The 16,014-nt window shown below is 37.0% G+C and overlaps 1 protein-coding gene across 1 annotated transcript; it reads right to left on the bottom strand.

Moving 5' to 3' along the window:
• Positions 1-413: 413 nt before the first annotated feature.
• On the bottom strand, positions 414-12,762 carry LOC132035030 (zinc finger CCCH domain-containing protein 44-like). The gene is made up of 11 exons (XM_059425355.1): positions 12,329-12,762; positions 11,752-11,831; positions 9,207-9,394; positions 6,551-7,571; positions 6,328-6,455; positions 5,524-5,583; positions 5,388-5,438; positions 4,456-4,526; positions 3,215-3,369; positions 3,050-3,121; positions 414-2,969 (listed from the first exon to the last, which is right to left on the bottom strand). The coding sequence occupies exons 1-11, from the start codon at positions 12,568-12,570 to the stop codon at positions 889-891; spliced, it is 4,149 nt and encodes a 1,382-aa protein (XP_059281338.1). The 5' UTR covers positions 12,571-12,762; the 3' UTR covers positions 414-888.
• Positions 12,763-16,014: the final 3,252 nt, after the last annotated feature.

The raw sequence follows: 16,014 nt of genomic DNA, 5'->3' as shown, positions 1-16,014 counted from the left end.
CTTAGAAATAAATTGACCCCACTTTCTAGTTACTTTGATTAATGTATAGTTTTAGTCAACTCTCTAGACTAATATTTGATTTTGGACGCCTGCTGTCAATTAGCCAATTCCTTCAGGTTGACCAGTAACTCATCAACCTGTCTACAACTGACTAATATCTAAGGAGATTATGGCCAACATATTAGTGCCCGTGTGATTCTAAATGCTAATTTGCTGTAATGTAACTGTACAAAGTGTGTGGCTGTTGCCAGTATAAAAAGGAACTATACAAGGTTAAACGGGTCTATTATCCCTCACGAGCATTCCCCGAAAATTGACTGCAGTAATGGAAATTTACCCAAGTGTCTCTGAACTAGTCCCTTTGAAATGGCAACAAGATTGACGACTAAACAACATCAAAAGAGCAGAACCTGTTCTCTCTAATGTGTTACGTATAAATTCCTGATTATCATCAAATCACTGCCGTAGTTCTGTAGCTTGTACATGAGCAATAGTTTCAGGATCAAATAAAAGGATAATACAATATTTTTGTCTGCTTGGTGTACTGGTTTCTACCTGGTCATTATGGTTCAGTGGGAATTTTTTTTGTATTCTGTCGTTTTTAACTGAAATTTTCAGTTAAATTATACTAACATTTTAGCTACATCTTGATTATCTTACTCTTAAAAAAAAAAAATGGTTGTACAAAAAAGATTAAAGCAATTGCCGTGAATTCACCTATGAATTCATTCTTTCAAAGGTGCAAGTAGTCACACGAAGCCCCCTTATTGCAATGCCCATCCTCATTAAATTTGCAAACACATCCTTTTGGAGGAGGTCCAGAGTATCTCCTGCCACCAAATTGCTGTATGCACCGCGATGGCCTATCCCTTCCGAATCCCGAGTCCCTTACTGGAAAACCAAGTCTCTTGGACCACCAGACCTCTCCCCTGAGTATATACACTGGCTTTCAGACAATGGATTCCCAGTGAAAGGGGAATGATTCATGTTTGAACGTCCTAATGCAGTCACCGTACTGCAACCTCGGATAACATTTGTGAATCCCTGAACTGGTACACCGCAAGTCATGTTTCCAGGTGCTGCACAACAGTCCGTGGTTATAGCCTCCAGTCCTGCACTCTGGCTGATGACTGGAACTGCAGTTTTATTCGTGGTACAGGGTGTAGGTACGTTGGACCCAGCTTCCCCCTGGGAAAAGGAAACATCAGCCGACTTTGTTTCTCCCTCACTGCTAGGAGATGAAGTCCTGCTAGACCTCTTTAAAGGATCAAAAGCTTCAGCCTGTGATGTCCCGGCTAGTTCATCTGTCAGAGAGGATTGGCAAGGTAATTGTACATCTTCAGTGGAGCCCAAGGCATCATTTTTTGCAGGATCAGGTGGGGGACTAAACTCCTCAAAAAAGCTGAAAAAGTCACTTTTACACACAGATATTGTCTCCTCACTGCACCTCATGGCGGAGGTTGGTGAACCCATACCACTTTGAGTTTGAGATTCCATTGCATCAACTTCGGCTAATAGGTCTGACACTGATTCCTCATCCAAAGTGCTGAACTCTATTGGCTCACCAAAGTTTGCTCGCCAATCGGATATGTTTGAGATTGGATGACATGAGGAATTATGATTGAGTTGGTTGGCATCCGAAGTAGGTGTGTCGACATGATTACCCACTGCTTCAGCTGGTTTCGGTGCAGAATCAGAGATAAGATCAGAGTCTAAAGATGGTTTCGCAGCTGGTGAATATCCACCCAATCCATTAGCTATTTCAGGAAGTTGGACCCCATCGATCACCAGACTAGAAGCACTGCTCCAACTAGGGCCTGCATCCTGAACAGGAAAACTAGAAGTTAAAGATTCTTTTTCTGCTGCAGCCTGCCCAACTGGAGCTTCGCATTCCAATTTTGGTGTAGGACTTGGCAAATCCTGGATATTTGAAGCACATACTGGAACAACCGAACTCAAAGAAAGTAGCTCTTCAGCAGCCTGAGCTTCAATATCGTCATAGCTTGTTTTTGGGGTTGGACTGGGCAGATCCGGATAACTTGTGATACCTTTCTGTTCAAATGAATCAGTTGACTTGGCAACTGAGGCAAAACTAGATCCAGAATTCATGTTAAATGAACTTCTATTGCTGTTTGAGGATCTCCAGTTCTGTCCAGAAGACTGCCCTACATGCCTCTTTTTGTGAGATTGCATACTATGGTTGCAGCCATGAGATATCTGAAACATTGTGCTTCCACTCGAGTCCTGAACCCCATGACCTGTACTGGACTGAGAATCAACAATTTCATGGCATCTTTTCTCATGCGGAGGAGCTCCGCGCACGTTCCCATGACATGATGAAGAGACTGGGCTGGATGGATTGGGTTTGTCAGAATAAGAGTTATTCAAGTTCAAACATTGTGGAGAACATGAGGACAGCCCATCCATCCTCGCAGTCTCAGTATTACCATTAGAATGGTTATTTGTAATACGGAGGTGCCGAGGTACTTCCCTATCTCCACATTCTCTCCCTGTTTTAGCTGCACTTTCACACCACCCAATACTACTGTTAACAGAAACAGCACCAAGCTCCTGAGACTGGTGGGAAATCTCACCATGCACCTGAGGAGCTGTATGGAACAGCCCATTTAGTGCATTTGTTAAAAGTACTGAGTCATGGTGCTCATCATTTGTCCATATCCTCATATCAAGTGGGAAAAGCCCCGACTTATTCCATTTTCTCAACTGCGTCACTGAAAATGGTCCTTGTATTCTACCACTAGGGTCACGGTAATGCCAAAGCTTGTCTGTTTCACTATTGTTAGTGGATGTTGAGTTCACTGTCGAGAAGCTTGTAATTGAAGTTTCAGATGAAGACCTATCCACAGCCTGACATGCAGTACCTTGATTCCCGAGCTTCTTCATAATATATCCATGAGCCTCTCTTTTCTCACTCACTTTACATCGAACCATGATAGGTCCCTCTTTATCTGGATAAAAAAACAAAGATTCTACTTAGCTCACGAAAAATCGACTTTTGAAAGACTTGCTAGTACAACAACCAACTTACCTTTCCTCCGTGAAGACATAAGCTTGTCTTCCCTTCTACAAAATCTAGTGTATTTTGGCCCCCCATATTCAGCTGCATTACATTACCATCAACAGTAAGCAAATCTTTCAAGTTGCGCCAATAAAAAAAGATCGCCAATAAATTGGTAAAACAAAATGATGTAACCTTGTTTTTTTTCGTCAGATTCTCCAGCATCTTCTTCAGTTTCATAATTAGGATCCATCTTTGGATCAGCATGCACTTCTGGAATTGCACGTAGCCTCCGCTGATGTTCTTCAGGCATCTTCAGAAGCACTAGTTTCTCTACACATTCTCTGAGCGTGGGAAGTGTCAAGGAAGTCCTCGTACCCATGCTCAAAGTCTTCTCCAATAAACAAGTGCAGAGAATGATATCCACATATATTGAAATCAACTGCTCTTATTCAAAGAAGAATATGGAAATCAATCTTTTACAGCGAGATCTAATAAATCTCCCAATTGATATAGATGTTGAACTGAAAATTGTGAGTTAACAACAGCACTATGCTCCAGCAGCAATTTCATGGTTTACTCTTATTCATCGTAAAAGATTTAGTTTACATATTTCTATAGCATAAGCTATCTACATAACACAATTCATTTCTGCTACTCTATTTATAAGAGGTGATTGCAGAAAGAAAAGGTAGATACGATTGGTTCATTTTTTAAAATGTGTTTTGAGTTCATAAAATGGTAAATACTACTAATGTATGTGAAGATCCTGACTATCAAAAATAGTCAGAACCGTATCAAAATAATTATTGATTAAATATATTTGAGAAGCACTACTATTAACACCAAGTAAATTTATCCACCTGCTTATACCAATGAGAAAAACAGTACTTGCATTTTACTCTGGTCCAGTCTTTTTTTTTTCAAAAGTAACTTCAACCTCATTGAAATGTAATTCAAAATAGTTTGTCCCTGTTTGGAACCAACGGCTGACTTATTTTGTATATGAGGAAAAAAAAAAAAACAAGTTTGAGGTTGGTTCCATCTGATCATATGATGGCGAAAAGAAGTATGTGGGTCTAGTTTTTTTTTTTTTCCAAAGTAATGCTAACCTCACAGAAATGTAATTCAAACTAGTTATATCCCTGTTTGGGACCAACCTTCTCAGTGTAATTTAGATGAATCCACTCCCTGTTTGGGACCAACCTCTGACCTACTCTTTTTTTCTTTCCCTCATGCTATAAACTAAATTATCCATTTGTAAAGGTAAACAGATTAGAAACATATGGAACTGTCAATAAAAGTGTGGATCAAGAGAAATGAAGAAAAACACAGTTTCAATATATGGTGCCTCTGCTATTTCAGTTGGAGGCATCAATCTGATCTTGAGATAACAAAAGTATAAAGGTAAACTGTTTCAACAGAGAAAAGGATATTCTTTCTTACGCCCTTTCTCACTTGCTCTATCACGAAGATTGTTGAGTCGCAGGATCTCTTCTTCCAGAGACTGTCCTTTTTTCGAAAATAAAGAAGCAAAAGCCCATCACAACACAGCATATATAACATCTTTTTTTAAAATAGTAACAGTATAACATCTTCGAATACAAAAATATTTAAGTTCCATGAGAGTAGCTACAACAATCTACCAACTTTTGTTTATGAGTTGGAATAGTTTACCTACTTTGGAATGTGGAGCAACAAAATGTGTAGAGATACATTACAATTCAGAAATCAATAGCCTTACCTTCATTTGGCTGCAGTTTCTTTGTGCATTAGGTACCACCCAAATATGAAGCACAAAAGAATTCGAAAAGGAAAGGACAGAAAACCTTTACACGCAGTTTAAAGATCAAACTATACTCCTTCCACCCAATTTACTTAACCCATTCCTCCCTGTTCCAATTAAATTTACATGACCAAGTGAAATATTTCCATCTCCAAATACTAATATCAATGCAAAATATTACTAACACACTATGTTGCATGGCCTGTTCCTTGCATGGCCTGTTCCTTGCCTAGACATACTAACGAGATACATTGGTATGAGAACTTCATTTAGGCCCTTCAAAATCATGCAAAAGCTTGCTAAAAATAAAGTTAAAAATATTGAATTATACCCAGATGAATACTCATATCCATGGTCATTAAATATGATTTAAAAGAAAAGAAAGGAAACCCTTTAAAAACATTTGAAGGACTTAATTATGCTCCTCCCAGTCTGATTTACTTGCGGCCCATTCATTATCATTCCAATTAATTTTGCATGACCATTCTATCAAGGGAAACATCTCCATTTACAAATACTAAGAGAGCAAATTGCAATGAATAATGAAAAGGTGTGATCACTATTGAAAAGCAACTGACATACATCATTGAGTTTTACTGCACGAAGTTCCATCGCTTTCTTCTGTATCTCGCCCTATGTAGAAGAATTAGCATCATTTAGTCAGCCGTCGTGATATCCTAAAGTAAAACTTAAAAGTAACAGCAGGTTGAACACTTACTATGGTCAGTCGCTTGACAAGCCCACATTTTATAATTTGACGTAATCTTCTGCATTCATCCTGAAGAAATGCCAACAAATTATTAAAAAAATCATCTAAATCAACACCAGTCACCTGCTGAAATAGCCATATATCCTTTACAGGGACAACATATTAAGGTGGCAGAGCAGTAGAGATTGTTGAGAGTCCCGCATTGTTGAAGGTATAAGTTGTAGTCACTTTAAAAAATAAAAAAAAAAAATTAAAAATTAAAAAAAACTTTTTATTATTACATAGGGAGAATAACAAGGAGAAGTGGAATAAAACTAATTGCAACCACACCTATTGTGTGGTAGATGCCCCGATATCACTAGGCTAAAGTCTTGGTGGTAGTCTTTTTATATGGTTCCAAACAATTTTCCACATGAGTTAACTTCTAGAATGGAGTTAGATCCAAGGTCCATTTTTCTTAACATATAACAGCCACGAACCAAACTCATCCATGATACTAGACAACCCATTGTTGGGACTCAAATTATGTTATCAAGACTCCAAATGTCAACTCCGAGCATACTGAAGGATGTCAGTTCCTATATTGGTTGAGGGCATGGACTGTAACACCTTTATATGATCATGAACAAGCCTGACCTCTTTAGCTAACTTCTGAGATTGAATTACGTCCAAATTATATTTTTCTTCACAGAACTAAGAAGAAAAAGGTTTTATGTACCATTTGTAGACATGAAAATGAAGCTATTCATTAATAAATGTAAAACCTTGCAATTCAAAGTAGTGAACAAGGAACAATCGCTCGTATGTAATTACCTCAGAGAAATCTTGATTTGAAATAGAATCAATAGGAAGAACCTCTTTCTTGTTTAAGTTTAATACTTCAAGCAGTACATCAGCTGTCTTATCCCCAATCTTATATGGAACAGATGCCTTGCTTGTACCTGAGTGGAAGATATTATGTAATCCGGAAACTAGAATAAAATCTTATTTACATCATCATGAGTAGTTAAAGAAAGCTTTTAAGAAACCTCAGTACCTACGACATGGACAAGCCTGTACATATCTTGCTTCTGATTGTTACCAGATATTCTTATCCGGACAACTGAGCCAATAACTCTGCCTTGGAACTTCTCCATATCTTCAATAAGACTCTCCATCAAGTCACGCCGCAAATATATGAGATTGATATTATGAGCATCAATTGCTGCATACTCATCTAGATTTATCTGCACTAAACTTTCTTCAGAGTGTTTACGAGATTTACGTTTCTTAGTTTTATTGATCAAGAACGATGTATCATTATTATCATCAGCCTCCGCACGGTTAGTAACAGTTCCAACAATTCCAGCTGGTATAAACGCACTCCTCTGTGAATCCTCATTTATCAGAAAGTGATATTCAAGAAGCTTTAACATTTCTATGTGGCCAGCACGATGTTTTCCAAAAAGACTTTTAAGCCTCGAATCACAAATTATTTGACTTTTCTGACGAGGATCTCGAAGCTTATTTCTCTTTATGTACTTTAGTAATAGTGCCTGGACCTCAAAATGTGATAGAGCAGAAGTATCACCATTCTTCATGTGTGCAACAAACTCCAAAAGCTCTTTGGACGCCCATGCTTTGCATCCATTCAGTGATGTCGCCGTTGCGGTGCTTGCTTCTTCTGTCTTTAAAGAATCTTTACTCTGTAACTCTAGCTCTATGGGCTGCGCTTGCTCCAACTGCGGAGTACAACCAGGAGACCTTATATTTTCAGCCTCAGCAATTGTTTGGATTTCAGCGATTGGAGGGTCCTTGCAAGGTGGCTCCAGCAATTCTTTGGGTTTATTCAGCTCCAGATGGCCTAGAGACTTGCTCGCAATACCTTTGCCATCAAATGCAACAGGATGACCAAAAGGTAGTCGCTGTTGCTTAGCATGTACTGCATCTGATCCTTTCCAGGGATTTTTAGCTTGAATAAGTTCACTTTGTGTTAAGGATAATTTTTCTTTTAAGAACATCCAATATACCTTGAAGAGATACTCCCAGTTACTTTTGTCATCAAAATCTACTTGAACCTGAAAAGATTTCAGGCACACAAAGTTAAATGCTAATGGCAGACAAGTATCAAAACCAAGATTCCTTCCTTTTTTTCTGCAGAAGTAAAAGAAAATGAAAAAGGACACAGTAATACTATCTGTGAACAAAATTTAAACAAAACTATGTCTTTCTTTATATGATTATTTACAAATCTGGCAAGGCATGATAGGAAAAATGCCTGAAATTTTTTTAGTAATTAGAACTGATGATCAGATCTGTTCCTGGAAAACGTGACATTCTTTATATATATTATTCACAGGTAAAGGCATCAATCTTTCTCAAAATAGAAATAAATTAATGAAAGGCCAAATACTTAGATAGCCCCTCAAACTTGGCACGATTTGTTTACACACTCCATTGCTAGTGACCATTTGAATACCTCTACCTGGCAGAGGTGTGTCTCGTGGACACCTATGTTCGCGTGAAAACACTCACTGTTGATGTGACGGATGAACAAATAAACAAATGTCACGTGTAATATTTTCCTATAGAAATTCCACCTATAATTATATTTAAAATATTGAAAAATACCTACAAATTTTCGATTGCAACTCCAAGCATCGCCACGAATTTTGGGAAATCAGAAGAATATGGTACAGGAGAAAAGTTGGTTCATCGCCAGAATACATTCTCTGGCCATGTTTTCAGGTTGTTTGAAGGTGGCTGACGTTGTGGTTTCTTCACTGTTTAAGCCACCACTGAACTTGGGGATGTTTCCAAAAAGTTGATTGTTTGAGGCATTAATTGCCTCAGAGAATTTACTTGTCTTGTTGCTTAACATCCTTGAAAGAGACCCGAAAAGCTTGTCTGAACAGAGGTCAAGAGATGAAATTCCATCGGCAATTTGAACCCAGCAACATCAGGTTTAAACTGGCTGTGTGATATCTTTACCTTTTGCAAGCTTGACATATGTTCAAAGAAATTTGATATACCATCCATGGAGAAGTTACCTGATAGGCCTATGGAGTTCATGGAATCAGGGATTGTGACTTTTGGAAGTGTCCCACGAAGTTTACAGTCTGTTAAGTTGACATCAGAAAGTTCTCTGTTTCTAATCCATTCTGGCACTGTTCCCAGATTGAAATTGTTATAAGAAAGGTCTATTGACTTCATGGAGAAGGCAATAGGCAAAGGATCTAAGAGAGCATTTCTAGATAAACCAAGGTGCCGAAGATTTGGTAGTCCTGCAATAGACTCTGGGATTTGGCCTGTCAACTTGTTAAAAGTCAGTGACAGAGTGGTGCCGTTAACCTGCCAAGTTGATTGGGTGTTCTTCCTATCATCTCATTGTTGCCGAGCGATAAAATGGGAGTTTGAGCAAATTGCACAAGTAAATTGGAATAAACCATGAAAGTTTTCTAGCAAAAAGGTGGAAGTATGGGTCCATGTAAAATTCAATATTATTCTGATTAAGGTCTCACGCGCTTAGATTTAAGTGGAACACACATGATCACAATTTTATCAAATAGAGGTGCCTATCTGGTCACTAGCTAATTGTGGGTGTCTAACTGACAAATCTCGCCAAGTTTGAGGGGATATCTTGCTATTTAGACTTGATGATATCATGAAATATCAAACTAATAATCAGTAATGAGATATGGGGCACAGCATACCATCTCCTTGATCCCTTGGTCTATATTCTCAATCAGCATGACAATTCTCATGCATGTTGAGCAAAAGCCTTTGTTTCTTCGAACACACAAGAAATCAGCATTTTTTGTACATCCTTTGCACACTGAATATGTACAAGTATAGCACATATAGTGGGAAGCCTTTTGACAAACACTACAAACATGCCAACCTGAAAATAAAGGTAATTTGAGAATGTTATGTCATGTAAGCATCTGGGGGTGGTGATGTGATAATCAATAGAATGTTATGTCATGCAAGCAGCTGGGGGTGGTGATGTGATAATCAATAGAAAATCATATGCATCTATTATGATATTCTATTTGATTACAACTTTAAGCAACTACTTCAAGACTTATAGTTTAAAAATCTTTTCATTTTTTATTATTAACTTAGTCGTTCATGAACATTGTTGACCAAAAATTCAAACATAACATATTTGCGGAACCGAATCCTTTGAAGTTCAAAAACAATTGTACTAAACTTGAAATGAAATGGAGAAAATACTCAGCAGTACACGTGCCAATCAGCGACGTTTCCATGTATATTTGGTGTTTAATTTTGATAAAGTCCTTGATATTTTTATATGTTTGTGGTGGTAAACCTGCTGTGAATATAGATTCTCCGGATATAATGCACATCATCATAGTGTCTCCGATTACACACACACACATACATATACAGTTAGTGTATATGTTGTGCGTGTGGAATGTATACATACATATATACACACAGAAAATAATGATGGTAGGTGGTACACTGCTCAACAAAGAGAATGTCTTCGATCACATTAACTATTAGTATGACATACCAAAATTGTTCAAAAATTAGCCTTTATCCACTTCAGACCTATAGATTCTTTGCAGCTTATTCTAACATTACTTTGATGAAAACTAATAGTTTTATCGAGTTAGTTACACCAAGGTTTCTCTTGAGCAATCCAAAGAATGAAGCTATTCAATTTAATTCACAGCTTAGATATAGTTCAATTTATAATTTTTCTATGGTACCATTTATTCTGATTGTCTAAGGTCTTTTTTTTTTTTTTTTTAAAAAAAAAAAAAAAAAAAAAAAAATTGAGAATGGTAACAGTTACTCTATATATCCACAAGTATACTACATCAAAATATGTAGTCCCCCTTCAAAAGTATGCTTACATCTTGTTACCCTATATTTTATCTTCCTTACAGATAGTCTAAAACATCAAAGATTCTTCTGTTTGCACTAACATTTCCTGTTTACACCAAATATAATAAAGAGCTAAGCAATTCATCTTGAACTTCTGTAGGTCATTCTTTTTGTCTTCAAAACATCTCTGATTTCTTTCTTTCCACACTATCCACCAAATATATGCGGGGACAATCTTCCATCTCTCCTCCTTTGTCTAAGGTTAGTTTAATCAAATAATCTGATCCTTGTTCATTTTTTTTTTCTTTTTCTTTTATTTTTAAATTTAAAAGGAACCTGATCCTTGTTTCTCTTTGTGTCATGGAGATTTAGTTTCTTTTTCCAGTTTCGCATTGAGAATTTTTTTTTTTTGAGATTACCCCAAAGTAAAAATGTGTTTTCAAGGTTCTCTTTGATGATCCTGCGTTGGATATATTTCTTTTGAGCCGAGGGTCTATCAGATACAACCTCTCTACCACACAAAGGTAGGGGTAAGGTCTGCGTACATCCTACCCTCCCCAGATCCGCTTGTGGGATTACACTGGGTATGTTGTTGTTGTTGCTGTTATTGTTGTAAGATTCTCTTTGACAAGTGCAAAGATAAAGGGAAAACGGAGCAAAGAGAGTTAGATGCTTATTGAATATTTGAATCGAATGTGTCCAGTTGGAGCGAAATGAATAGTGAGGATTCATATAATCGACTCAAACTCCAAATAGCTTGGAATTTTGAGGAGTAATTGGTATTGGTATTATTGTAGGATAAGTTAGATTATCACCTACAGTAATGCAGGGCTGCGAAAGATTGTCTTCAGGTCTTCACTTCCCAAAAAATGTTTGAAAGTAGCAACCATTTCGAGCATGTTACAAATATAGAGTACAAATCATGGGAACAGATCATGATTACAACAGAAAATATGCACATGAATAATATGGTAATTATCTGTAAAATAGCTGAACTAAATGCCAGATGCACAAGTTCTACGACATTACAGCTTGTAATGTGCCCGGCCCTCACGGATCAAATCTATCATCAAACAGAAATCTATATGATCTTTCCTTATATCTAAGTCAAGTAAATGGACTAACTAGCAATTGCACATCAAAGACAAAATTCACAAATTAGGCATTGGGCCTAATTCACACCCCAAAAGCTAGCTCAAAGGGAGGAGGATTGCTCAAGCCTTATAAGGAGCTCAGGGTTCTCGATGTGGTATATTCTCTTCAAGGTGCAATAAAAGATCCAGAAAAATCGCATATACACAAGATAAAACAAAAAGAGATGGGAACAAAAACCAAGCCCAGATAACTAAATGAAGTAAACAGGTCCTTTTAGTTGGAGTAGAAGCAGAGGTAGGTACATACCGCAGTTCCATTTAGCCTTGGAGCGGAAAAATGCCTCATCTCGCTTAATACAAGCTGGATGGTATGCCTTCGGACACCCCCTTAACAGTTCAGAAAACCAATAATCAGTACAATCAATCAACCACTCCCAAATCTCAAAACATTTAGCTAGCCTTTGGCCATAGAGTTTTTATCAGCTTTTGAAAATTTATCTTCAAATATCTTTTTGTCCATGAAATTTGATCAGATTTTCAAAAATATTTTCAAGTTCCAAAAACTGGCTCAGACCAGTGTTTGGGAGAAATTTCACTTCCACTCACAAAACTTCAAATTTTTTCCCGAGTAAAATGCATGTCCAAACACACTTCAAGGTCCAAAAATCAGAACTTCAATTTTCAAGTTTCAACTTCAAGAATCTATGGCCAAACGGGAGCTTAAAAGCAAACAATATGGAAGAAATTAGAAAAGCGCTTTTACGCTACAAATTATGAAGAAGTAGTATATGAATTTTAGCTGAAAGTGAGTAAACTTGGCAACAAAAGGGTAAAAAGGAGGCAAACATAGAAACTTAATTTGTGAGAAGAGCGAAATTACTGACTTGCGATCGCAAAGGACAAGAGAACCACCATCGAAACAAATAAAGCAAACATCTTCCCCTTCCTCCTCCTCCACCAATCGCTGTCTCTTCGCTTGCGAAGCTCTCATCGCCGTTTCTCCACGTGGCGGCCTTCCTCTCTTCGTCTTCTCGCCACGTGGCGGAGGAACTCGGATCAGCTGCTTGTCATCCATATTATCCTTAATTGAAGTGCACTGTTCTACTGTATTATCACCCTCGATCATGGGGGGATTGAGCTTGCTAGGAACGAGAGTTATGAAAACCTAGGTTGGTGAATTGGGCGGTGATCGGAGATAGTTAGGAAAGGTGATCATTGACCATGTGGAGTTGTTTTTAGAGTTACGTGGAAATTTCTGAGACGGGAAGGAAATAAAGTTAGGGAGAATAGGGATAGGGAAGGGGACAGTGGGGGCCCTGTTTGGCAGAGTCAATTGTGTGTGCAAAATGCGTTGCGTGATGGAGAGAGAAAATTTGGTGGGGCCGGCTAAGGGGATAATCTTTCGGTGAAACATGACACGCATGGAAACTCATTAACGGCTCATGTGAAAGGGGGCAAGACTCCTCGAGCGCAGCCTCATGTATTGTGAAAAACATTGGGTATAAAATTTGTTACATTCTCTGTTTTAATTTATATTAACCCATTTAATTAATTATGGAATCTAAAAAACATAAGAAATTTTTAAATTTATGGTGTTAAATGAGTCACGTATAGTTTATATGGCTATAAATCATTTCATAAAAATAAATTGTTTCCAATTATAAAAAGAGATCATTCTTTTTGACATGTACTTATAAGGAAATAGATTCACATAAATTGAAACAGAGTAAGTATTATTTAAGATCATTGTTTGAATTTTTTACACATTTAGAGAATTTGTATAAAAGTAGTTTCGAAGTTATATATTTAGAAGAATGAAAAATTATATTTTGACAGAGCTAACCCTGTCCTGTGCCTGACAGAGCTAAGTGGGCTTCAATCCTTACTCTTTATCCCCATCTTCGCCCAGACTGATGGGGCTTACTTATTCGTGGGGGGAGAGTGAAGTCTCGAAAAGCACTATTGAGAGAATCTTCATTCCACTTATCTTGTTAAATTGTTCACAACTCTAGCAGTATTAACAGACTTTGACTTATTCACAACTTATGTCAAGTAGAGAATAACTTGATTAAAAATTATCCACAAGTTTGATCGAATGAGCAAAACTTACGTGATTCAATTGATCATCTTTATTAAACTGGCAAGAAAAGATTTACACTGAATATATTTTTGTAAAATTTTAAAAATGAAAATAAAAGTTAAAGACCAACCTTCAAATAATACTATTTGTGCGGACCGATGTGAATCCCCAGTACAATCAAAATATATCATTCTAACACGGTTAAATTACTTAATTTTAGTATAAAAAAGATCAAATTATACTTATATAGGCACTCGTGTTTTCAGAGGCGTTTTCGGGGTCCCAGGGCAAGGCGTACCAAAAATGCTCTAGGGCACAAATAAAAGGCTTAGATCTGGAGGACATACACCCTAGAATTTAGGACGTAAGTCCCGGGCATAAAAGCTACGCTCCAGGCGTTAAATTTTATTTTTATTCTTTAAAAGTGTTTTTTCTATAGATTATGATTTTTATTATTGGTGCAATGATATTTATACTTTATGTTATCATGTTTTCTGTTGTTGTGATTTTTCATAAAATATATAAATAAATAAAAACAACTCTCATAGAAAACAATATTGCCATAAAGAAAGCAACTCTGAAATTAATAAGATAGAGGTTTCACAGCAATATGTTCTTGAAGCAACTTAATCCATGTTTGTCATTGCTCTCACACCTTTTACCATTTTCCTTCTTTAAATACATAAATAAAAATAATGCAAATGTTAGTTGGGGTGGAAAGGACTAATAAATGTGGAGATTGATGATGAAGTAGATGAAGATTTCATTTTAAATATTACTAGGCTATTATCATTTTTCGTATTGTTATCTTTCTCAAATAATAATAATAATTATAATTTTTTAAAATATTATTGTTCATTTATTTGAATTTAATTATAGAATTATAACGAAAAAATTAATTTTGCGTATTATTTTAATAATAAAATTAAAAAATTAAAGATACATGAGATATAAGTCCAGAGAACTTATGCCTCGTGTTTCGGACTTACATCTCGCCTCGTACTGCGCAAAATCTCGCGTCGTGTTCTCGCATTTGAAAACACTGACAGGCACCTGTCTACTTTTGTGGGCCCGAGTTATTCTTTTATGATGAGTGCGTTCTCAATTTTCGTACGGCTTACAAACACGTGAACCAGTTGAAACTTTTGAAGGGGCCAGTCCGGGCTTTTAAGGAGTGGAATTAAGAGTAAGAATAATTAATTAGGCCAGCAAGGGAGTCACCAACTACCAAAAAAACAAAAAAAAAAAACAGAGAAGGACGACACTTGTACAGGGACTGCCTAACTCCTCCAAAATTTCATCGTGCTCAATTTTCATCAGTTTTACCAATCCATCTGCTTCTATTTGTATGAGATTTGTTGACCATTATCGATTTCCAATTTTGACTCATCACATTGATAATGACAAATCTTCAACTTCAAAATATTAAGTCGGCAGGGGTACATTTAAGTAATTTCACTACTTACAATGAGCGGCAAAGTTATTTAACTAAAGAGAATCAAAATATAAGAAAATAATTACAAAAAATTCAAGAGATATCAATTAACACCCTTTTGGACTAGTAGCTCCACTACTGGTTAATTACTATTATGTTCAAATCGAGACAGAGACGAGTATTTAAAGAGACAAAAATAATGGGAGAATTGTTTCTGCTTTTTTTTTTTTTTTTGTTTCTCACCTGATGTCTGGTACTCGCATTAGAGTTCGGCTATATTCGGATTCGCGCCGGTAGGGCCCATTTCTGGGGGAAGAGCTCCCTACCAAGTATTTTTTGATACCCAGGACTCGAATCCAAGACCTCTGGTTAAGGGAGGAGCAACTCCATCCACTGTACCACATTCTTTGGTGGTAATTGTTTCTACTTTTCATTCATCATAATGACCTCTTTATATACAAGTAAGGTCCCTATTCCAATGGAACTATAAATCCTATATTACCATAATTATAAATTCACCATAAATAGACCAAACCTATTACAATTAGACTAAAATAGGCTTCCCATCGATCTAGGGATTCATCGACTCACCGACATACGTGGCGGACCTGTTGGTCGGTCACACCCTTGGTCCTCGGACAACCCCCACCCTCAAGTTCGAGCATAAGGGCCACGAATGCCTAACTTGCCGAGCAAATATTGATGTTGCGATTTTCCTAAAGCCTTTGTAAACACATCGGCCAATTGCTCATTGGTTGACACATGACTGGGAAGTATTATACTGGATTGGAGTGTGTTCCGTACATAGTGATAGTCAACTTCATTGTTTTAGTTTGTTCATGAAACACCGGATTTCGTATAATATATAATGTCGCTTGACTATCACAATACATTTTCACTGGAGACATATGTTCAACCGCCAAACTATACAAAATTCCCTTTAACCATTTCAATTCACAGACTGTCATTGCCATTGATCGGTATTTCGCCTCTGCTGATGAGCGAGAGATAATGTGTTGCTTCTTGGTTTTCCATGATACGGGTGAATTCCCAAC

The sequence above is a fragment of the Lycium ferocissimum genome, chromosome 2, assembly GCF_029784015.1.
Source record: "Lycium ferocissimum isolate CSIRO_LF1 chromosome 2, AGI_CSIRO_Lferr_CH_V1, whole genome shotgun sequence".
Taxonomy (NCBI): Eukaryota; Viridiplantae; Streptophyta; class Magnoliopsida; order Solanales; family Solanaceae; genus Lycium; species Lycium ferocissimum.
This window is presented reverse-complemented; position numbering and strand designations above follow the sequence as displayed.

What these genes read in the sequence shown, in the direction of transcription:
- LOC132035030 (XM_059425355.1), bottom strand. Translation starts at nt 12,570, where the DNA reads ATGATCGAGGGTGATAATACAGTAGAACAGTGCACTTCAATTAAGGAT. An exon ending in CTTGTCCTTTGCGATCGCAA is followed by an intron (nt 11,832 to 12,328) that starts GTCAGTAATTTC and finishes TGAACTGTTAAG; the next exon opens with GGGGTGTCCGAAGGCATACC. An exon ending in CAAGGCTAAATGGAACTGCG is followed by an intron (nt 9,395 to 11,751) that starts GTATGTACCTAC and finishes CTTTATTTTCAG; the next exon opens with GTTGGCATGTTTGTAGTGTT.